We start from the raw sequence: 23,604 nt of genomic DNA on the forward strand, positions 1-23,604 counted from the left end.
GATAATTTCCATGCTGTGCTATAGTCTGTCTTTTACGATGTTCAGCTCCCTGCCTCTCTCAGTTTGGATCTGTGGCTAAAACTCTGCTCTAAGTCCTTCCACCAGATGGACTACTATAACAGCTCTTTCTCTGCCAGAGAGGGCGTCATCTCAGCCATCTAGAATGCACTCATGCACTCCTGTTACGCCATGCCTCAAACATATTCTTCAGGGTGTGAATGAATTTCATTGATAAACCAAATGCCATTTCTTTAGTTATGCAAGTGCTGGGATGGAGAAGTGATAAGAACAGCACAGTGTTTGTGACAATTGAAATCTTTACGACTGGCGAGGCTAGCTTCTGATGGTGAGCATTTACTATGTTGTTCCCATCTAGATTATGAAAATTCAGTCTACTCTGTCACCCAAACATAAACTTTAAGAATTTTCTCAACCCAAACCCTACAGCCAAATGTAGGCCCTGATGTGTAGCTAATTACTGAAGAATTTACAAAAGGAGCATCAATGTTGGGCTAAGCTTTGTGATAAAGGGACCCTGGGAAAAAAACATGCTCCCTGAATCTCACCCTCAGTCTGTTATGTTGTTTGCTTCAGGAAGAGTGTGTCATGTTTTGGTGCTGGTAATAATTCTCCTCGTCCGCGTCATAATTTTAGATCTGATATTTTCTTGCCCTTTGCTCTGACCATCAGCTGGCACCAGCATGGCCAGTTGTTGCTGCTGGTGTTGGCAGTGAAATAACTTGCTTTAATAGAACTTGTTGAACTTTCAGGCAGGGGTGATATTGCAAGAAGAGGTCTTTTTTTGATTAAGGTCAATAAAGTTTTATATCCCTCGTGCTAGATTTGTTTCACTATTTGATGCAATTGCTACAGGGGTAAAGAAAATTAATTCAAGATCAATTGGCAATATCCCTCTACCAGTCACTTGACTGGCAGACATAGGTGATCCTAGACTGTGGAGGGCCCCAAGCAAAGAAGCACACTGAGTTGCCTCCTGTGTTTTTGCATTGACACCAAATCCCCTGTCATCATCTTATCAGTCCACTGTCCTTACTTTTGTTCCATGATGCAGCAGAGACTTTCAGTATGTAATTATAGCGCCTGCGATCCAACTAAGTATTGATAAAAAACGTAAAGCAATTGTGAAGGCAGTGGGCAAGTAATTTTATCAGTGTATTCCCGAACATCATATAACACCAGTAACACCAACTCCTGTGCAAAGCCTAGTTTATCATTATCATTACAAAATGTGCCAATATTGTGCCACCAGGGCCCCTTTTCCCAAAATTTGCGTGGTTTGCTGTTCCTGGCAGTGTGCCCTTGCTAGCAGGGGATAAGTAGAGGGATGACTTAGGCTCACAATTAATATAATCATTCACTACATTTATCAAATAATTTCTTAATATAAGTGCTTGAGAGTTAATTAGAAGAAATTACACAATGCCTCGTCATTTGTTGGGTCTCTGGCTGGTGAGTCTAAAGACACCCCCTGTCTTGCTATTGTCAATAATACCTATTCCAGACTTTTATTCTTCTAAATTCTTTGTTAGGCACAATTTCACAAGACTTTCTGCAAGACTATTAATCATATAATGATTAATTGAACAGGCCCCTCACATTCTCTATCTGTATTGAATCTGGGGTTCCACAACTGTGGGTATTTCCCTGTAGATCTACAGTATGGCTTTCCTCCATGACCTCTGGCCTCTCTCGTGTGCTTCTCACAGCTGTTTCCTTGCAGCAGTCCTTGCCCATATCTGGTCGTCATGGTGCAGCATTCCTGGTGCTTTGGAACTATACTCTTACCCAGGGGCATCGCAGTGGGGGGAGAGTGGGACTGATTACTGGGGGCACCAATGGGAAGGGGGGCCCTAGAAAAGCTTGGAATGACAATTTTGGGTTTGTTTACAGTTTTTGTATTTATAAGTATATAATGCCATAACTAAATTAAAACTGGTTGTATAAATCACTTGGAAGAATGAAATCTCTATGAAAATATAGTAGAGGCTCTCCAAGGCCCCTTTCACCCAGGCCCCCAGGAAGCCATTTTGCGATAGAGAAGGCATGACCTGCCCTAATCTCCCTCTGATTGGCTAAGAATTACCTTTGTTGGTTGGACTGGTTAAGTTTAGGCAAGAAGAGTGGGATTGGTTAGCCTCAGGCTAAGAATGTCAAGGTAAGCTAATCAGATGCCGAGTATGTCAGAGAAGGGCAAAACCCCCACAAAATGACAAGTTTCACTATTGGGATTTGATCCATTTAGCCTGATAACATTTCAAAAGTGTAGGAGAGCCATACGATTAAATCACTTTATCCCCATTCAAGTAACAGAGCGCTAAATCATTAGTTAGCCATTTGACCAGTTGAAGTTATCCACTTGGTTGTACTCGGCTGTGCTTGGCTGCTGTAAGTCTCTAGTGTGTCTGGCTATGGGCCACATGGTGCAGAAGTAGTGCCAATCATCCCTGGATCATCCGGATAATTTTAAACACGGCACTTGAACCATTTTGGCTTCATACGCCACTGAGCAACTCTAATAACAATGAACAGGGCCCCACGTTTAACGCTGTATCCAGTCCTCTTATTACAACCATGCTCTCACTCCTAAAGGCACAAAATGGTTTAGTCCACCCTTACACTTGATTGCCTTTAAATGAAGCTAGAGCAAAGTGACTGACTGCTTATGCTGCTGGAGCACTGACATACACTATGATGTCTTCCCCAAAAAATGGTAAACCAAGGTTCCAAAAAAGAAAAGAAAGAGAAAAAAAAGGGAAAGAAGCAAACTGACTTTGTAAAAAAAAAATCAAAAGTTGCGAGAAAGACATTGATCAAGAAAGGATGGGTAGGGGGGCCCACAGAGACTTCTTATGCATACGGCCCACAATTTGGTGCCAAGCCTCTGCTCTTACCTAACTTTGCCCCAATACAGTGCAGCCACTCAAAGTTTTGCGGGTCTAGACAAGATGACGAGATGTGCCAATACGGATATGAAAAAGTAATAATTCAGTGTGTTTGTTCCCCTTTTCAGTCTGAATATGGCTGTTTGGGGCATATAATGTAACTTTTGCTTGATTTACGATATGTATAGTAACTTCACTGTGGTGCTGTTTACACAATGGCTGGTGGTCCTCACTCATCAATGAGTGGGCAAAATTAGATATGGAGCCAGTCAATTTGAATACAATTATAAATGACATGGAGTAAAACCAATGGTTTGTGTCAGGATGCAACTCTCTAGATTTTATTGGTCACGTTTACGGACCAACCCTTATTTGCTAAACCAATTAAAGAAAGCTAGTGTTGATTGCCGAGGTCTTTGGCCAATCATAATGCTGGGTTCCCTAATGGGCGGGTTTTTGTCATAGAGGGGTGGGGTGTGCGAGGTCATTCAGCCCCTCTCTGATTCACTCTATCGGCGTGTGTTTGTGGGGACGGGTAGTTGGAGTAAGGAGTCGCCGGGCGGCAGTGCATCTCAAACGCTTTTTGGGGAAAGAAACGCCGCTGAAAAATTGCACCGCAAACTGAAGAAACGACCCCCGGTGACGGCTTCTGTGAAATAACTGAACGCAACGACTGCGCCACACGCACAACCAACAAACGCAGCCAGGCTATCACATGCTAGCCAGCTAGCATCCCTCAAAACTGACGGGATCAAGGTGTTGATAGCTAGCCTCCCAGCTAATTATCCAGCAGCTAGCATCCTCCTGCCGTAGCATCATTAGCTTGCTTTTCCTCCTCGCGCAGACTTCACCGTTGCTCGTGGCGGTGCCTTTTCAGCTCGCGAGCACCAAACCCCACAATCAAACAAAAACAGAAAACGGAGCTTCCTAACTAGCTGCTGCTGGAAACGGCGTCTGCGTTGCATTAGTTAGTTGACACCATCACACCCATCTCCCCAACCCCTTCACCTCTGCCCCTCTGCCTCCACCCGAAACACTGGAAATCCACAAGCGGCCGGAGAGCGGCGAAGGGCCGGCGAAGCTGGGGGTGGTAACGTTACAGGACTCGCCGGGAGTCGTAACGGCTACAGACAAGCTCAGCCGTGGGGACCTACCGACAAGTATGGACGGGCTGGCCGTGGAAGTTCGCGGCTCGAATGGGGCCTTCTACAAGGTAACCTGGTTACAGTCGTAGCTTCTAGTTGTCCCAGTTAAAAGTTTTGTTTCAGGAAGAGCTGTTGGGTTTTGTTCTCCCGAGCCCAGCCCTAGCTAGCCATTATCTACTCGACTCATGTTAGCATAGGTCCACTTCAGAGAAACAGGGATGGTTTTGCGTTCCATTAGGGTTGGCCATTGTGGGGTGGGTAGCTAGCTCCAGCTAGCTGTTAAGCTAGGCACACTTGTCATCACTATGTATGGCCTATATTTGGTCGTTTTTGAGAATTGTCAATACGAATACAGGCCATTCCTCTGGAGCCAGATTCCCATTGTTTTGATGTGGCTTACAGTATTTCTCATAGCATATTACTTTGTCTTGCACTGTGGGTTACAAAGCATTTAAAACCAAAGCGAGCTGCTAATCAGACAGCTGTTGTGCAGTTTCTGCGTACAAGTATGATGAGAGGCTACATCAAAGCTCACATACTTTATATTTGTTTTGTCCCCTAACCCACGTTCCTGCTACACTACTGAACCTTTAGTCCTATGTTTATTTCTCCGGCAAGGAAGAACGAGAGTCAGAGTTTCTGTTTCATTTCTGCCTAATTATCAGAAGAAAGTGTAGTTTCAGATCCAGACACACGACTTCAATCATTGTTGCTGCTGTGTCACAGCTTGTTTTCAAACATCACAACAAGATGGCAACGCCATGACTCATTTGATTATTAGACAGCTTAAATATCAATGTTTTTGTTGGTCACACATAGAGATTTTAGTCTTGGTGAACGTTGTAGGTTCTGACATAATTTGAGATTTCATTGGATTTTAGTTAACAACCTGATTTAGGAAATTCTATCCTGTGGAGACACCCTAATGTTTGGGGAGAGGCAAACAACCCCACTCCTGCTCCTCCTGCTTTCTAGTCTTAACCTTTTGTGACATCTCATATTTTCATTGCTCTCAGTTGAATTTATTTCTCCATGTGCTCGTCTTCTTCCCTTCTCTCTCCTTGGGTGTTCAGATGGTCAACCGACCACATGGTGCTTTCGAGATGAGCCTATATTTACTCTCCTCATGTCGCTTCACCTGTCGTTCTGTTTTACAGGGTGACAGTTTGGCTCTGGCATGAATGAACACTTCCACGCCTCTCTATTACGTCCATTATCTCACAGCTCTCATTTTGTGGATGAGATGGACTCTTTACAGTGGTAGTGAGTGACGTTCTAAATGTCATATTCCAGTAGATATGTTGTCTTTGATGGGAGAGAGTGTGGGCAAAAAACTTTATTACTTTTTTCCCTGTTGTGATTGACACATGAAGTAAAATGATTTTGCTTCTTGGGCGCACTTCATTCACCTTGGTGTCAGTGTGAGTCAGTTAGGTTTTTTTCTTTTTAACTATGAATCAGGATCACATTTATGAACCTGTCAGGGCAATACAGCACCTGTCAGGAAACTGGCACTTTGTCTTTTGTATAGGCTGCATCTTTTGCAGCAGCAAGCACATACCAGGCAAGCTGATAAAAGCCTAAATGAGGATTCAAACAGTTTTGTATTCTGTTAAAAGGTCCAGTGTGTAGGACTTAGGGGGACCTATTGACAGAAATGGTATATAATATTCATAATTATGTTTTCATTAGCGCATAATCACCTCAAATAAGAATTGTTGCATTTTCGTTACCTTAGGATGAGCTGTTTATGTCTACATACAGAGCGGGTCCTCTTACATGGAGTCTGCCATGTTTCTACAGTAGCTCAGAACGGACAAACTGAACAGACGCTCTAGATAGAGCTATTTGTGTTTTTGCGTCAGTCACTGTGTTATCCTACACACGTGGCACACAGGAGAAGTTTCATTTCTGCAACCTCACTGCTAGATGCCACAACAACCTAAGCACTAGACCTTTAATTGTGAGTAACGTTCCACATTAGTTATTTCTTTTTTGGCTGGATACATCAATAATGATCTCAGTTTTGACATTTAAATTTTAACATAAGCAGGTTGAACAAATAGAGTAGTGCAGGAATGAGTCCTAAAACCTGGAAATGAGCTAGCTTTTTAGCACTCCTTGTTCCCTCGTCTCAAAGTCGATGTTTTTTTTTTTTTAAATTGGTTTTTGGTTAGATGCCTGAAATAAGGTCTGTGATTAACACACATTTAAGAGACTTTAACATTTTGTTCGATGTTATAAAATACGTCATGAATTTGAAGTTTTAAGCTTTTACTTGTCTTTAAAAAAGACAACTAACTAACACTGCTAAAATGTGGCGAAATAAGACTACAGAACATCATCACGCCGAACACAGCTTTACAGCCTCACTGTGGTGAAGATGTTTAATCATGTGACCATGGTGTAGTAGTGATTGCATTTCCACTTCAAATACCATAAAAGGGGTGTTCATTTGTGAAGATTATTTTGCTGAACAAAACATGCAAGTATCATAAGCTCTTGTTTGCCATAGAGCTTATTTTCTGCAATAATCCAAAATCCAATGGAAAAATCCCATAGGCTTTTTGTTGAGGGAACCAGGGAGGCGCTAACTTCCACGCTGTCCTACAGAAAAACTTCATCCCTGCACCACTATGGGTATATCTAAACGTAGTGACTTCGCGAAATATACAACTATCCCATGTAATCCATTTTAAGGTCGCAAATCTGTCTCTTCTGGTCCATGAGGTTTCGCTCACCACATGGACCTGCATATGGCTGCTGGATGTCATAAGGAAGCTGCCTGTAACCCCTCTCTGCCCCCACCTTCCCACCAGTCATGTTAGAAAGAGGGCATGCCTGCCCCTTGACCTGGTAGTACTTGATGGCAGCAATCCTCTGACATAACATGCAGCTGTCTCCTAACGTGACCTCTGGAAATTGGAGGATGAGCACCTTTTCATCCAGACCTGTTGTCATTGCTGGCTTCTTCCCATGAAGCTAGCCAGCTCTCGTGCCACTAGGATCCTGCAGTGTGAGAGGCAGATGCTAACCATTCATGTAGATGCAGATGTTTTGACTTGTAACTAGGACCATCTCAGAACAGCAGTAGGTGGAGATTGATAGTCAGAGTTGTAGTCAAAGTGGACTACTTTGAGGGTATAAAAATTTGTGTGCCCACACATACATTGCCCCATGATCCAGGCTGAAAGCCTTGCCAGCTTTTGCACTGTAAAGGAAGCACCTTCCCAGCAGGTGAATCCACACCCCCAGTCCGCCCCCCCAGGCATGCTCGCAAGACACTGCCTGACCTCTCTGTCCCATATATGGTAGTGTCAGACTGAGACACGCCACACACCCACCACTTTCCTCTCATCTTGTCATTGCTTGGCACTGGGGGTGTTGCTCAAAGCATATGGCATCCTGCGACAGATTTGTGGATGTTCATGATGGACAAGTCACATGTTTAAGTGATCTCTCTCTTGTAGTAGTAGTAGTAGTAGTAGTCTCCAAGCTATAGCAATAATGCATCCATATGGGCTAGGCTAAACAAGTGCCTGCCTTCCCCATACATGTGCCCTCATGAACATGCTTGTAAACCCACAGTGTTTAACTTGCACACAAAGAAGAAGTGTGTGTATTTTAATTCTGTTTGTTTGTGAGTGTGTGGGAGAAATTTCCAGGCTGTGTCTGTGCTGTCAGGAGGAGTCAGCGTTCATCGTCACTTTATCCAGCACAGAATTCACAGCCAGAGAATTGTGTCAGTGATGTGATGTCTTGGCTTCCCAAAGCCCTAGATGCTCTTTTTTCAGCAGCAGTCACAGTGTTGGTCTAGCACGGCTTACGAGTCAGCTGCCTGTGTTGTTTACATGCAAAAAAAGTCCCCACCCCTCATCACTGTCTGTCTTGTGCATTCATGGGAATAAATTTCTGTCTGTTTTTCTTCTAGGGTTACATCAAAGATGTCCACGAAGACTCACTCACAATTGTTTTTGAAAACAAGTAAGTTTGCTCTTTCTGTTAATCTCACCGTTGTGCCTGCTTTATGACAAATAGTCCATTTATGGGGAAATGAAGCTTGAACTTAATTGAGAGTTGCAACGACAGCTCCATGCTGGTGCTTTACCCAGGCATTCAAAAGTCTCCTCTTCAGCACCTGTGCTTTGCACGCAGCTGTCCATACACGTCTCTAACATTTTTTTTACCTCCTGCTCTGATCCCTCCTGCCCCTGCCATCCCAATAGCATGCTTTCCTATACTCCTAGCTCCACCTACTGTCCCTTTCCACCATCCACCCCCCCCGGTCCCTCTTTATCTACTTGGCTCAGAGTGCAGAGCAGGGTGCCCCTAAAAATAGTGACCCAAGGTATGCAGGGTGGGAGGGGTGGCAGTGTGGTGGCCTCTGTCGTTTTTTTGGATAGCTCCCACCCCCCCACTCCTTCTCCTTTTACTTTCTCTGAGCACATGGAGGTGTTGGAGTAGCTGGTTGTATAAGACATTTAATAAATACACATTATAACACATTATTTGGTCTCGAATGATCGTAATAAGGCATGAAGATTATTTTTAAGATTCAAAATGAGCTTTTTTAGATATCAGTACTGAATGAAGATAGACATTAGCAGGTCATTTACTGAACTTTATGGCACTCCTTATGAGCTATTTTCAAGTTCTTATTTAAAGCAAAAGGACATCATTTCATGAACATAGTCACTCATTGTCCAGACACAGTTCCTTTAACTTCCTCATTAAACTTAACGACCCGTTTTAATTTTTATTTTCATTATGTCTGATAATGTGCTGCACAGCAGTGAGTGGGTAATACGCCCAAGTCTTTGCAATCCTAATATGAGAGGAGGAGAAACAGAGCTGGAGCTGGACTGATTGAACTATGTAACACTATTTGTTACCTGTGGTTGTTGATAAGCTGACAGGCATTTGTGTCTTCTTGCAATAGCTGGCAGCCAGAGAGACAGTTGCCCTTCAGCGACGTGCGGTTGCCTCCTCCAGCCGACTACCACAAGGATATTGGCGAAGGAGAGGAGGTGGAGGTAAGGCATGCCGCTGTGCTTCTCCTCTGATTCAGCTCATCCACCTGGGATTTCACTAACCTCATGTCTCAAGGCCTCTGTGTTTTTGCACTTCAGCAGAAGGATCATTTCTTTGGCTAGTACTGACTTAGTCTGCAACTAATAATTATTTTCATTGTCAATTAATCTGTTGATTACTTTCTTGATTGATCGATTAGTTGTTCAGATCAGTGTTTCTCAAAGCCCAAGACAGTGTCCTCAAATGTCTTGTTTTGCCCAGAACTCCCGAGATATTCAGTTTACTGTCATGGAGGAGTGAAGAAGCTAGAGAATACCCACATATAAGAAGACGGAATCGGAGAATTGCGACTTTTTTTCTTTCTTTTTTTTTAAACATGACTCAAACCGATTAATTGATTATCAAATTAGTTGACACCTAATTGATTAATCATTGCAGCACTGGTATTAACTTTTGACTGACATTTCCAGGACTTTTATATGGCCTGTAAATTATGTAAAAATCTAAAATGAAACTATCTACAGTTATACTTTGTTAAGAGAATGTTTGCTCACGGCTTCTTAAAAGCTCTTTAAAATCTGGATTTATATTTACTTTTTGGTACTTTTGGGCCACAGATTAGAATATGATCAATTATTTTTATATGCATACTGAAAATAAAGAAGTTAAATACATTATTGCAGTTTTGTACAATCAGTTCTTAATTGTAACTATAAAAGTTGCACACTCAAGTCTTTGTTTTACAACATCTCATACTGTCTTTGTTATGTCCAACAATTTTACCTCATTAAGCATGTTTTCTCCATATCATATAATGCAGTTAGTTGTACAGTTGGCATCCTGCGTTGAGCCAAGGCCTTGTTCACTGTTGTCATATCTTCCTTTTGACGACAAACCATTCCCAGCCGTAGTAGAATGTATAAATGAACTATTTTAAACTTCCCTCCATCTGGCCAGCATGCAGATCTCCATGCTCATTCTCCAGCAAAAATGGACCAGCTCCTGAGCTGAACTACAGATTTTGCTTCCACATTAGGACACAAAAATTCTAGAAGCGGATTGAGAGAGCTGCTGAAATGTTTTTAGAAACATATTTTAGTGAACTGTTTCTTGTCTTGTGAAAATGGAGACTGAAAAAACTGAGCTCAAATGTTAAAACTAAGCAGTGCTGATCAAGAATGAACCAAGATTATGTTACTGCAGTGCCCATTTCTTGCACTAAATGATTTAAGAAAAAAACATTTTAGCTTTCCGTTTAATTGTAATTCGAGATCATTTTTACCAGCCGGCTGCCATATTGTTTCCTGAGTCAAAATGGACAAGCTTGCATCATGTCACCAAACTCGCATCATGTCACCAAGCTTGCATCAAGTCACCAAGCTCGCATCACGTCACCCACCAGTGGGAGTGTTTATTGGTCCATGTAGCACCAATTTCAAAAGTATTTGCATCTTTCTTCTGCATAGACAGTCGCGTTATGAAAAAAGACCATATTTCCAGCAGTGAAATACTTCTTCAGTTTGTGTTATAGCTGTTGTCTTTTTTGTCTTTGACTTGGCTATCATTTACTTTGCATCTCCTTACAGGTTTACTCAAGGGCAAACGAACAGGAGCCTTGTGGCTGGTGGCTGGCCCGGGTCAGAATGATGAAGGGAGAGGTAAGTGGGTCCAAGAACCAAGGAACATTATCTTAAAAAAAAGATAAAAAAGTGGGTAACAGGTAGAAAGAAACAACACTTTATTTCGAAATGATTTCATCATCGGTACTAAAGCAAAAGAGGAAAAACACACTGAGCAAATCCTCTCTACTTTGGAGATGTGTGTTTTGTCTTTATGGTGTTTTTAAATCCCTTTTCCACCCCTGCATGTCTCCATTAATGCAAACCAGACAACAGTAAATAACAAAGAACAACATGGTGCTGTTTTGTTGTCTTGTCATAAACCATGCAGTTGTTGTTTTTTAATCCGGTCTAATTTGCCTAATCTTCACAGTGCCTTGAATACAGTAAAACACCAATGCACTGCAGGAATTATTAGATCCTGTATTTTAGTTCCTGAGGCTTGAAAATTCCTGCAGCTGTTTAGTCAAAAAGGACGAATATTATAAAGAACACGATGCTTTGTAGTGTTGAGAAGATCTAGCGAGGCTAGCTTCCTCTGTATTTAATAATCAGTAATAGAGGTTAGGCTATTATCTTTCACTTTGCCATCAGTGTTTTGTTGCATTGCCAGTAACTGTTTATTGAGCTCTGAGTATGCTGTATGTAGAGTGAATACAGGCCTGTAGTGAGATAAGCACTGCTGGGTAATGAGCTCAAAGAGCCAGTATGTCCTGATGTGGTCTGACATTGTACCTTCATATTATATTTCCCATACACCCTGTGCTTTTTCTTCACACTGACTTCTTGTGACAAAATGGATTTTCACCACTGTCAGTCTAGCAGGCACAGTTGGCTTATTTTGACGTATTTTTTGATAATAATCAAGAACCAGAGCTGGCTCTTAGTCACCAGCCTGAGCTGCAGGTTGAATAGTGGGTCAGTGGGATATGGAAAGGACAGCATTGTAGTGGTACTGTGCCAGGGGAGTTGCTGCTGCTGTAGTGCTGTTATTTGGAGCAGTCTGATAAGAGCCTGCAGGAATGTCTAGCACTGACTGATGGCTTTAATTCTGTCCTTCTGAGCATGGAGTGTGCAATGTTCATCTCACTGTCTCATGGTTCCCTTTTTCCTTCTCCCCATTTTTCCATCTTTCTCTGCATCTCACTTTGCTACACTTTTGTTTCATCTTGTGTTTTACAGTGGGAGAGGAGTATATTCTTTCTTCATTAAATAAATGAATGAAGTTATAGAATGAATGCATTTTTGATGTGACTTATAATTTCTTAATTTCAGAGCGGACATCAATGAATTTTTCATTTGAGAGCAGACATAAATAAATTTTTAATTTGACAGCTGATTCAGAATTTTTGCAGTTCTGCTCTTTATATATCTTGGGTTTTTTTTTTTAAATTTACATTGAGCTGTCAAACTTGTGTCTGATATTTCTGGCCACATTATTAAAAAGAACCTCTCATCTTCTGTTGTTTTCAGTTCTATGTGATTGAATACGCGGCATGCGACGCCACATACAACGAGATTGTCACAGCAGAACGCATCAGGCCCCTCAACCCCAACAGCCCATCTTCTCGAAACTCCTTCCACAAGGTCCCTATCCCTGTCCCCGAAGACCTGAGGGACATGTGAGTGTCTTTTCTTTGTCAAATTTACCTTCTGAAGATAGATTTATTTCAGTTAACACCAGTAATACAGCAAGTTCAGGATCTGGGCAATGCCAGAGAAATTGCATTAAAAAAAGTAAACAAATTGAGATTTTCTTGGATGTATGGATACATGATTTTACATGTTGAAACACCTTTTTTGAATGTTAAGTTCCTCTCAAGTTGTCTCAGTGAGCAGTGATGTTATAATGGCCCACTGCTGGCAGATGAATAACAAGGCTGACTCTCTCGTGGATTGTTTTCTTATCAACAGCTGTGAAAATGACAACATTCACAAAGACTTCAGGAAAGCTATCGGAGCCAACTGCATCTTCTACAGTGCCCAATCACACGAACTCATTGTACTGGTAAGTACCCAGACTGCTGGTTTCCACCTTGTGAACAAGTTAATTGGCCTTATTTTATAGTCACAAATGAGGAAATGATATAAAGGAACTGACTCTTACATTAAAATCATGAAGTAGTTTTCTGGGTTTTCTTTAGGTATTGTTTAAATTTGAATCCAAATAATGCTGCATATTGTATATCATAGCTTCCTCTTTCTACCATGTGTAGGTGTTATGGCAAAATTTTTAATCCACATTTTTGACAACTTTGTCAGTTCTTATTAAAGACTCCTCTTCTGTGCTCATATTCACAAACAGTGACTAAACAATAATTCAGTGAATTGTAACTTATTTCCTTTTTTGTTTTCTTCAGTCTACAAATGAAACCACAGTAAAGCGTGCAACTCTCCTGAGTGACATGCATTTCCGCAGCATCCGTACCAAGCTTATGCTAATGTCCCGCAACGAAGAAGCCACCAAACATCTGGAGGTAATCAGACTATTTTTACATGCGCATGCACACATCCTGTCAAATACACTTTAAGGGATAGTTTGGATCTTTTGAAGTGGGGTTGAATGGGGTACTCATCCATACCTGGTCATTGTATTACAGTAGAGGCCTGTCAGTGCCGACACGGAAGCTAAGTACTGCTGTACTGCTGTGGACAGGGACAGCAGCAAAATGTAGTTAGCCACCTAATGAAATCTGTAACAGTTTAAGTATACGCTATATTGAGAGTCTTTTTACCATTTAACCTGCTGTCATACATACATCCCCTTCCAAAGGGGAAGCCATTAACTGTTTCAGTTCCACATCCATGCTCTTGTCAAAGCCACCAAACTCCATTTACAAAGACCGCCATTTTGGCTCGCTGAACACAGGAGCTGCTGGTCTATCTCTGCGTTGGTCAGTTAGTTAGTGTTATTGTGTGACTTGATTTCAAGCTAACCTTTTTAAATGCCAAAGTCAAAAACAAACACAAACAAAACAACTGACCAAAGCAGCGATAGACCCGCGTTTAGGGATGTGAAATGTTTTTCTCTATGGAATCTGGCATTGAAGAAAGCGATATATCAGCTTCAGTTGCCTTTCAGAAATGGCTGTCTGACAGCAAGGTAATGTGGTGAAAATATTCTTAATATGGCACTTTAACTGACAATGACGTTTTCTTTTTTGGTGGCTAAAATATGTGTTTTTGCCGATCCCTCCAAAGCAGTACATTGCTTTGCTTCTGTGTCGGTGTTTCTTTCCGCTTCTCCAAACTAGGGGCGTGCTGACTGCTATCTACTGTAGTTAATACACTTACTATGTGTAAGTACCTCATACACCTCACTTCAGGAAATCCAAACTATTCCTTTATTTTGCCTGTACACGTGTATATTTATCATTGAAAAATTACAGGCCCTAGCCAGCCATTTTTCTGAGTTTACACATTTGCATACAAACCACTTATGTGTTTCCCCTCTCAGACAAGTAAGCAGTTAGCATCTGCGTACCAGGAGGAGGTGAGGGTCAGGGAGGACCTGATGGGCCTCGCCATCGGCTCCCATGGTGCCAACATCCAGCAGGCAAGGAAGGTACCTGGTGTCACAGCTATCGAGCTGGAGGAGGAAAGCTGCACATTCAGGATCTACGGAGAGGTATGCTGCTTAATGAGCCTATGTGCCATTAAATGTCCTGGGTATATCAGTTCTTACCCAGTATATGGAAAGATATGCTGAAGATATGCTGCAGTGTAATTTGGTCTAATGTTTGTGTTGTGTTGCAGACTCCAGAGGCAGTAAAGCAGGCTAGAGAGTATCTTGAGTTCAAAGAAGACTACTTTCAGGTACCCAGGAACCTTGTAGGTGAGTGAGCTACATTCTTGAGGGAGTTCATTTTGTTGGTGACGGCAACATACCACTTCACATACTCCTGTTAGGGATACACCGTTGTATAGGCCGCACAACATTATCAGTTTATATTTGCCTTGTTGACTGCCATTGGCATATTGGCAAACAAGAAGACTTTTTTCTGTTGTGTCACTTCAATTTTGCACAGGCTAAGACGCAGGGCTCAAGACTAACGACGTACGATCATTTTGGGGACAATAGAAAAGGTGTTTGTGTCAAACAGACTTTTTCCGCGGGACTCCTTCGGAATGAAAGGGCGCAGTAAACTCACTACCGTCAGGTCTGGGGACGTGCCGCTTGTTTCCATACATTGTGAACAACAAATCCATGTTGCATAAGCAGTAGGGTTTGGCTGGTGGCAACAATTTTCAAACCAGTTTGATATTAAGAGCCAGACTGAACTGGTATACAGAATTTTACCATGAGGTGTCACACTTGACTCAACAGCTGCGTCCAAGTGGAACATAATGACACTGTGACCATCGGAATATCATGTTGCATCAGGTAACATTGGCGCTTTCTGTCCACAATGAATCTATTAAATATGCACTTATGTTACGTCACATAAACAAACCACATAGCCATAAGTTTTGCATTCAAAGTCACACCGGAGACATAACCACTTAAAAGATGGGTGAGTAGCCTACCTGCTATTTGCCTTTGCTTGTACTTTTTCAACCAAAAAGACATTTCACAGCACAACTTTCTTGTAAGCAAACAAAATGTGCGCCACTTTTCCCACCTTCCACCTCTACTAAAATTTGATCTCCTTCATGTTGCCATGCTCAGTTCCCAGCCTAGCAGACACCAGTGGCCCCGTTAGTCCGTTCATAAAAATAAACATGTCTATCAGGTTGTCATATTGCTTATTACTAATGCAATGCCGGTTAGATATAGCGACGTGATGCCGGTTCAGCAGGTTTACATTAAAACAAACCGGTTTAAGCTCGTGCACTGGACAGGACTGGTAAAATGAATATCGACCCAACTCTAATCAGCAGGAGGAGAAGTACTTAACGTTGACTGGTAATAGCTGGTGGCCGCAACTAACAGTTTAAGGAGGTTGCTTTGAGTTACATTATGAGGCATTCAAGTACTGTTCAGTGAAAACTAATATTGGGCAAAGGTAAATTATTACCTCATCAAGATGGGTTCAAACGTAATCTTGTAAAATTTAGTTTTACCAACAAAGTTGAATGTTTTTACAGCAGTATAAAATATTATATTGAATATATATTACAGAGGGAACTATGATTATGTATAGTAAAAGGGCTTTTGAAATAGCTAATTTTTGTTTGTTTTTTCTAAGATGTTTTTCATTTAAAGAAAGATTATATTCAAGATAATTTCATAAATGTGCATGATTGAGTTTTGTGCTCATTCAAAAATAGTGTAATGAAGGGCTGAGTGACTTTAACATAGTTCACATTGGTCTTGGCTATTAGCCAAATTGTTATTTTAAACATAGGTATCAGCCCAGAATTTCACAATCGGTACATCCCTAACTCCCATCACTACACATATACACTCTGATATTATCATCATGTTCTTTAAACTTTTTTTTTTTTTTTGGTCTTCTTTCTCTTTTGCACAGGCAAAGTCATTGGCAAGAACGGCAAAGTCATCCAGGAGATTGTGGACAAGTCGGGCGTGGTCCGTGTCAGGATTGAGGGAGACAACGACAAAAAGCTTCCCCGGGAGGAGGTAGGCAGGCAGGGGGCAGGCAGGGACGACACTGCCAGCAGCAAAGAGGTGAATTGACCGTTCGGCTGGCCTCCCAGTCCCCTATAAACTCCCCCCCGCCACACCCCACACCCCACACCCACCCCCTCCGCTCTCCAAAAAGCAAAGCTTATTAACTGCAGCAGAGTGTAGAAGTCCCTTGTGCTGACTGCTGCTTTGACACTGTTCCATTCTACCGCTTTGTCTCTTTGTTTTGTCACTAGCACTTATGTTTTCATTGCTTTCAATACACACTGCCCACTGCGCAGCATATGTCAGTTATGTTGGCCGTGTGTGGGAACTTAGCTGTCTGTCGTCTCTGCTGGGTTGATATGTTTCTGTTGCTTTTAATCGTTCCAGAGTTGGTCTGTAATTCACCACATAATATGATATTTCTGAGTTAGGTCTAAACTGTTTCCTAGTCAGTAATATCTCCCCAGTAATGGGGCTCAGTATTTGAAGTCATGATTATCTGTTTTTTTTTTTTTTTTTTTAAACACTCTACTCTTCATCTCCCCCTTCTGTATTTTACCAGGGCATGGTTCCCTTTGTGTTCGTGGGAACTAAAGAGAACATCAGCAATGCCCAGGCTCTGTTGGAGTACCACGTGTCCTATCTCCAGGTAAGTTGATCCTCCCATGTTCACCAGTAGATGGCGGCACTAGCCTTTTCTCTGTTCCTGTCACTCAAAACACATCAGATAAAAGTGAACTGCATGCTTGCAGCCATTTTTACCTTGACTCCATAAATGTGTTTCTGCTCTGGCTACTTAGTCAAGGAAACATGTTTCTTAGAAGCACAAGTCTTTTAGGTGACATGTTGGGTAAGGACAGGACAGGGTGCTGTTGGGAAATATGGGCGTATGTGCAGGGTCATTTCATATCTGTCACCTGTTTCCCTCCCGCCAGCGCCACAAGAGGAAAGCTGCTGATCCCACCTCGTTTTGCCCTTACCTCATGTGCTTTTATAAATAGCTCCTCTCTCTGGGATGGGGTGAAGGGTACGCAGGAGTTTAGATTACCAGCTATCTGGACCCTCAGCTTCCAAAAATAACACCAATCCCCCCATCCCCACCTGCCCTGCCTCACTTCCTTCACGTCTCCCTTGAGGGTTCAGCTGTCGTTGGTGGAGGCAGCTGTCACACTGTGAAGTGAGACCCCCAACTCCAAATCAGCCACCACTAAACCACCACTGAAACTGCTGTCATTAGATGCCATTGCCCACCCCTCTCATATGGCTTTGCTGAAAAATTTCCAAATTCTGATACTGCCAAAAGATAATCGTAGTATTTAAAAGATGTTAAGTATCAGCAAACATGATACACTTTTACCTTTAACTTTATCCTAGTTATGACTTTGTTTGTTAGAGCAGTGTAATTGAGAGCATTGGTTGTCACATGGGTGGAATTGAGGTCCAGGGGATCCACAGCAAAATGATATTATGTAGCTTGAAACCTGTGATAATGACTGTTCATTGTTTGTGTCCCTTGCCAACAACTTCTTTTCCCATCTTTAGGGTTCCTGAGATAAATCTTAGCAACCACGTGGGCTAATCTGTCTACTCAGTTTTTGCATCTGTGAATCAAAGGGGCTGAAAACATCTGAGCCAGCAAACACTCTGTGAAGCTCTTTCAGCTTTCCTTATACTACACAATGTGGTGCTCATTTTGTTTCTGTCCAAAGAGATTTAAAAAGTGAGGGGGCAGTTTCCATCTACACAGTGTGCTTTCACATCAAATATGTCATTTAAGGCACATTTAGAAAATTTTAGCTGTTCTCTGCCAATTAGAAAATACTGTCTTCTCCTAACCTGAATCCCTACAGGCTAATGCTTTCACTCAATTATTCAACCATAAAACAAAAATTTGTAGGTGTTTCAGCAGAAGTGGATGTTCTGTCAAAGTGGTTATGTTCAGGGTTTTTGGGGGGAGGTTGAATTTGCCCACAGTCTTCTCTTGTTGGAACACTGAACTTTACGCATTACTGCCACTTAGTGGTCGAGTGATAGACTTAATAACAAGCACAAGGCCCACAGCAGATGTTTTAAGACCATGGCTTGGTCCCAGCTCAATACAACAGAATTTGTGTGCAGTGTTTTATAGGCAGAACAAAGATGTCTGGTCATCGTCAACCAAATAGAAATTTGGCAACAAAATCTGTTATTGCTGTGAGTAGAAAACACTGTAATACTGCAGCTGACTTTTTGTAAATTTAATTGTAATTCTTTCAACCATGCTTAATAATCTGAAATCTACAATTTTTTTTTTATTATTATCCTTGTTTGATTGCATTACGTCATTGCAATCCTGTTTTGTCCCCACATGTGAATCACCAGATTTAAATTGCAGCATGCGTGCTTTGTTTCTAGTTAAACCTGATAATGCCTGTTGGCCAGATGATCTGCATACAATGGTAGCTCTCTTTGGGCACGCTGCATTATTTGGACAAATGAGGCCCAAGTCACCTTGTCATGTCTCTGTGCCGGAGAAGATACAATATATCCTACGTGGTAATAACAGAAATTTGTGGTGGGTGATATATCAGTTATACTCGCTGCTTACAATACATGAGACATTTACTATACAATGGCAACTTGTTCTATGTAGGATGTTTAAAATGACTATATTGCAAACATTGAGTACCAATTGTCATGTCATTTTTTAAAGACACCAGCATGAGGCTTAATTTGGCATTTTGTTGCATAGTGTGTGAGCTGGCGAGGTGTGTGGTTTTTTTTTTTTTATCTGCAGGGCTCCAGACCAGGACTATTAAGTCACATTTTGCAACCATGAAGCAACAGTGGGAATTGGAATTGGAGTTGGAAATATTACAAGTATATGAACTGGAGAGCTGTTAGTTTGTTTCCCACTCACAGTGATTAAATCATCATGTTTTAACGGCAACGGTGTAACCATTTAACTTTCTGCTAACTGTGAACATCTAACTGTTGATCGGGAGCTTCAAGTTCACGACACTTTAATTTAACAGTACTTTATTTAACTTTATTATAACAATAGTTTATTTAGTAGTTCAGTATTTTAGTAGTCTACAATAGTTTAAAGGAGATTTCAAAATATCAAAATATATATCATGAATTGTGATATATACAAAAAATATTGCAATATTATTCATATATCGGCCCTAGCAGAAATTTAACAAGGTATTGGTGCCATAAATGACTCACTTTGATAACTATTACATTTTTAAGACGGTTTATATAGTTGAAAGTGTTCGTCTGCACTATTATTTCCCACCCAAGGTCAAGGTGTACGGTCGAATAGGCTGCAGGGAAGGAGAAGGATTTCATTGAAACATTTTAATAAACCTTGTGCTGTCGAACAGACTATGAAGCACATACTTAAAAAAATTGTTTTATTGTCCCTGTCCTTTAGGAAGTGGAACAGCTGCGCCTCGAGCGTCTCCAGATTGACGAGCAGCTCCGTCAGATCGGGGTGGGGTACCGCGCACCTCCTAGCCGAACTGGGGGCCCCGGTGTTGAACGGGAGAAAGGGTACTTGACAGATGAGAGCAGCAACTCACTCCACACCTCTCGCACCTATGGAGGCCGCGGCAGAGGGCGTCGGGCCTCCAACAGCCAGTACTCTGGATATGGTGAGAATGAAGGATCTGAGAAATGATTTCAGTTGAACATGTTTGAGAGTAATATAGAGAATAGAAAACAGTCCTGTCATTTAAAAAGTTGTGAACTTATGTTTGATTTTTCCATTGTTTGTTTCTGCTCAATCCAGGCACAAACTCTGAATTGTCTAATGCTTCTGAGTCAGAGGACGTTGCTGAACGAGACCAGCGGCCCCGTGGCATAGGCGGCGACGAGAGAGGTTCCCGACGGGGTGGCAGGGGCCGAGGCTCTAACTCGGGCAGAGGCCGTGGAGGGCCTGGTTCCAAGCCTTCCAACTCCATCAGTTCAGGTAGTTAAAGCCCATGTTCAGGTTACCAACAAATGAGGGCCATACATTTCAACATTGAGTCTCATCTGATCGTACAATAATAAGATGAGAAATAGGGCCTAGACTATAGGTTTGTGAAATAGGACCTAGACTATGGGTTCTCCTAGGTGGGTCTTGAAGTCTCAATTGTCTTTACAGTTAAAGTTGGCCATTGAAGGGTATTCACAGCATGATTTTTTATAAAGCAATCTTGATTAAATGAAAATGGGAGAGTGTAGATGCTATGCTAATTTTCGGTTCTATATCTAGTGCTGAGGGACCCAGACAGTAACCCATACTCGCTGCTGGAGGGCGAAGGAGAGCTGGCTGATGCAGACATCAGTGAAGGCATGGGAGGAGATCGGCGCAGACGTTCCCGACGTCGCCGCAACGACCAGGAGCCCAGCGTGATGGACGCCGCTGCAGAGTCAGACGGCCAGGCCGGCCCCAGTGAGAACGGACTGGGTGAGAACTTAAGTCTCGTATCTCATCTGTGTTGCCTTATCATCTAAGAAATTAGAAATGTTTTCCAGGGCCAAAGACGGAATTGTTAATCTCTGAAATGAAAACCATCATGCTTGCTGATATAAGCAGAAATTATTATCTGTGACATTATCAGAAGTATTTACCTGTATATTCTTAATTAATTGTTAGACGAAGAAGCACGACCTCAGCGCCGCAACCGAAGCCGCCGCCGCCGTAACCGTGGCAACCGCCCAGAGGGAGGTTCAGCCAGCCGTGACAGACAGCAAGGTGACAGTGGTGAGTCACCATGTTTTACTAGTTAACATTTTCCTCCTTAGATGAACAGGATATTCTATATCAGTAACTGTTCTAGCTAACAGATTAAAATGTTTCCAGTGACTGTTGCTGACTACATATCCCGTGCTGAGTCCCAGAGCAGACAGAACCTGCCCCAGAAGGAAAACCATGCTGGCCCTGAGCCCAAGGTACAGGCAGAAACACACACATTGAGCCAAAAAAAGCGTTTCAACCCAAAGTTAGACCTTTAGTCCCAGGAACAACTTTTCAAGGAACTAAAGGGTGTTATCAGACCAAGTTTATCTGTGTTTCCACCACAGTCGAAACACTCGTGAAAATTAGGCAAATTAGTCTGTTGACATGATAGGACAAGGGCTGCTGGAGGTCGCAGGGGTGAACACATTGCAGCCTGTAGCTCAGTATGCCTGCATCTGAATACATTTTGAAATAACACATGAAAAATTGGATTTACTTGTTATGTTTCCTTGTTTTATGAATGAAGCGATACACGAGTTGAAGCAGCAGCGATGTGTGTGTTTAATCGATTAGCAAAGGTGTCTCTGTAAACCCCACCACAAAAGTTACTCTACTTGTAGGAAGTACTACCCACCGACGGACTTTTTGGGGGGTAAAAAATGTCCCCAGAATTTAATTTAGACCCTGGTCCCTGTGGTTGAAATGTAATTAGTTCCTTAAAAGGTTCCTAGTTCCTGGGGAAATTTTCTGTGGTTGAAAAGGGGCTGTAGTATTGTAAATCAGTTTATTGGTCCATTCTCACTTTTTCCCACCTTTCGTCCCCACAGGAGAACGGGACCAGCGCCACGAAGGATGAGCGAACACCCTCCAAGGGTTCCCCCAACAAAGGCATGAGCTCGGCCAGCGAGACCCTGACCTTGGTCAACGGGGTCTCGTAAAGAGACGGCCTTGCCCCTCGCGAACCCAAGTCTAGAGCAAGACTCCATGGCAAACTCTGTCCCTGCTTGCATTAACTTAAACCTTAAACAGATGAGTGAAAAGTACCTGACAAAATACCTGAATTCATACTATGAGAGTGAAAAAGTACAAAAAAACGACAAACGCATCTACTTAAAAACACACGTTAACGGTGTATGCTATCCTATCTATCAGTACTTAGTGCTTATTTAAAAAAAACAACTAGCTTGCCAAAAAAGAGCTGGTGGATATGACTTGATTTTTAAAAATACTGAAATACAAGAAACAGGACGAGACTTTTTTTGTTTTGTTTTTGAAACGGTTGTCTTTATTTGTGTCTTTTTTTTTTTTTTTTTTTGGTTCTGTTAATTTTGTTCATTGTTTATCACTGGTTTGGACTTGGCGGTCGCTCTCTCAACCAAAACAGACGCGTCTCTTCACAGTGTTAAAGTACAGACTAGAGAGATGTAAGCTGTAGGGAGTGGCGTACGAGCAGACAGTCCAATAGCTTATGTGACGCGATGTTCGCACACTGAACCTGGGAGCGGAGACAGACAGATTGGAATATTGATAGACATTGTGCCTTGAATTTGAAAAAAAAAATATATAATAAAAAAAACTTCAGTTTTTCCATTAAGTTTGTTTTTGTTTCCCAAGAGGAAAAAAAGAGGGAGATGTGTTCTTCCAGGGTTTTTTTTTTTTTGGTTCCAAGAAGAGAAAAGACCTGTGAGGGAGTGATGAGTGAAAAGAGGATACAGAAAAGGAGGGAGTGGCTGGCCAACGCGAGGAAAAACAAGTCTGGTGCCAAACACGAAATTCAAGGCGCTTGTCCTCATTCCGAGTAGAATGGACAGCGTTGGGGTCAGTGCGTGCGTGTACGTACGTGTGTGTTTGTGTGTGCACAGTTGAGATATTTGGCAACCACAAAACTAAACTGGGAGGGGTGATGTAAGGAAACGTATGCAGCCCTGGGCGGGTCACACGGTGAGGCATCTCTATTTATCAACAGGCCTGAGGGGCGTCTTCCTCCTCTTACCTGTTTTGGGTCTTTTGAGGGTCCAGGGTGGCTCCCACACAGCCTTCTAAACAGGACAGGCTGAGACCAGACAGACGGCAGACTTGAACTCTAGATTTAGACTTAAAGAGAACTATACCGTGCCTCTTTTCTCTGTGTCGGAGGGGGTGGCGGTGCTAGCTTCCAGCCACACTAGTGTCTTGACAAAAAAAAAACCACTGCAGCGCACAGCTCCGGATGCACACGAGGGTGACCACCTTTCTGGGACAGGTGCTGCTAGTGGGGGAGGGGGCCCGGAAACTGCGGACTTGTGGGATTGGGACAGCTTCAAATGACATGAGAGCCACATGACACACAGGCCCACACTTACAGGATACATACAACAGGCATACACACCAGGTGCGTGTAAGTCGTGGTCGCCCGCACAGCGCGAAGCAGGACTGCAACAGAAAACTGAACAAAACAAGCGAGGTGTCAGTCTTGTACCTGGCAGTTTGGGTTGGCATATGGAGTAAGAGAGGGACTCGAAAAACCTCAGTGGCTCTCTGCTCATGTTGTTACTGTTGTCTTGGTTACCGCTCTCAAGTTTTTTTTGTTGCTATTTCCACATCTTAGAAAATATGAAATAAAAAATTGAAGTGAAATCAA

At 42.3% G+C, this 23,604-nt stretch overlaps 1 protein-coding gene across 2 annotated transcripts; it reads left to right on the plus strand.

The window, feature by feature from the left end:
• The first annotated feature begins 3,404 nt into the window (after positions 1-3,404).
• fxr2 (FMR1 autosomal homolog 2) lies at positions 3,405-23,604 on the plus strand. Of its 2 annotated transcripts, none has more exons than XM_033609329.2 (17): positions 3,405-4,116; positions 7,980-8,032; positions 8,988-9,081; positions 10,666-10,737; positions 12,172-12,320; positions 12,613-12,706; positions 13,059-13,175; positions 14,156-14,326; positions 14,455-14,533; positions 16,173-16,330; positions 16,836-16,922; positions 19,692-19,911; positions 20,049-20,228; positions 20,517-20,711; positions 20,901-21,008; positions 21,108-21,196; positions 21,812-23,604. In XM_033609329.2, exons 1-17 carry the CDS (start codon positions 4,066-4,068, stop codon positions 21,920-21,922), a joined length of 2,028 nt encoding a protein of 675 aa, XP_033465220.1. In that variant the 5' UTR covers positions 3,405-4,065; the 3' UTR covers positions 21,923-23,604. The 2 variants fall into 2 exon arrangements, with proteins under 2 accessions (XP_033465220.1, XP_033465221.1); XM_033609330.2 differs by having other exon boundaries at positions 16,173-16,282; positions 21,812-22,578.

Source organism: Epinephelus lanceolatus, chromosome 22 (genome assembly GCF_041903045.1).
Source record: "Epinephelus lanceolatus isolate andai-2023 chromosome 22, ASM4190304v1, whole genome shotgun sequence".
Taxonomy (NCBI): domain Eukaryota; kingdom Metazoa; phylum Chordata; class Actinopteri; order Perciformes; family Serranidae; genus Epinephelus; species Epinephelus lanceolatus.

Coding starts and splice junctions, on each gene's coding strand:
- fxr2 (XM_033609329.2), top strand. CDS start 4,066: ATGGACGGGCTGGCCGTGGAAGTTCGCGGCTCGAATGGGGCCTTCTAC. Junction 12,707..13,058: donor CACACGAACTCATTGTACTG/GTAAGTACCCAG, acceptor TGTTTTCTTCAG/TCTACAAATGAAACCACAGT. Junction 20,712..20,900: donor CCCCAGTGAGAACGGACTGG/GTGAGAACTTAA, acceptor ATTAATTGTTAG/ACGAAGAAGCACGACCTCAG.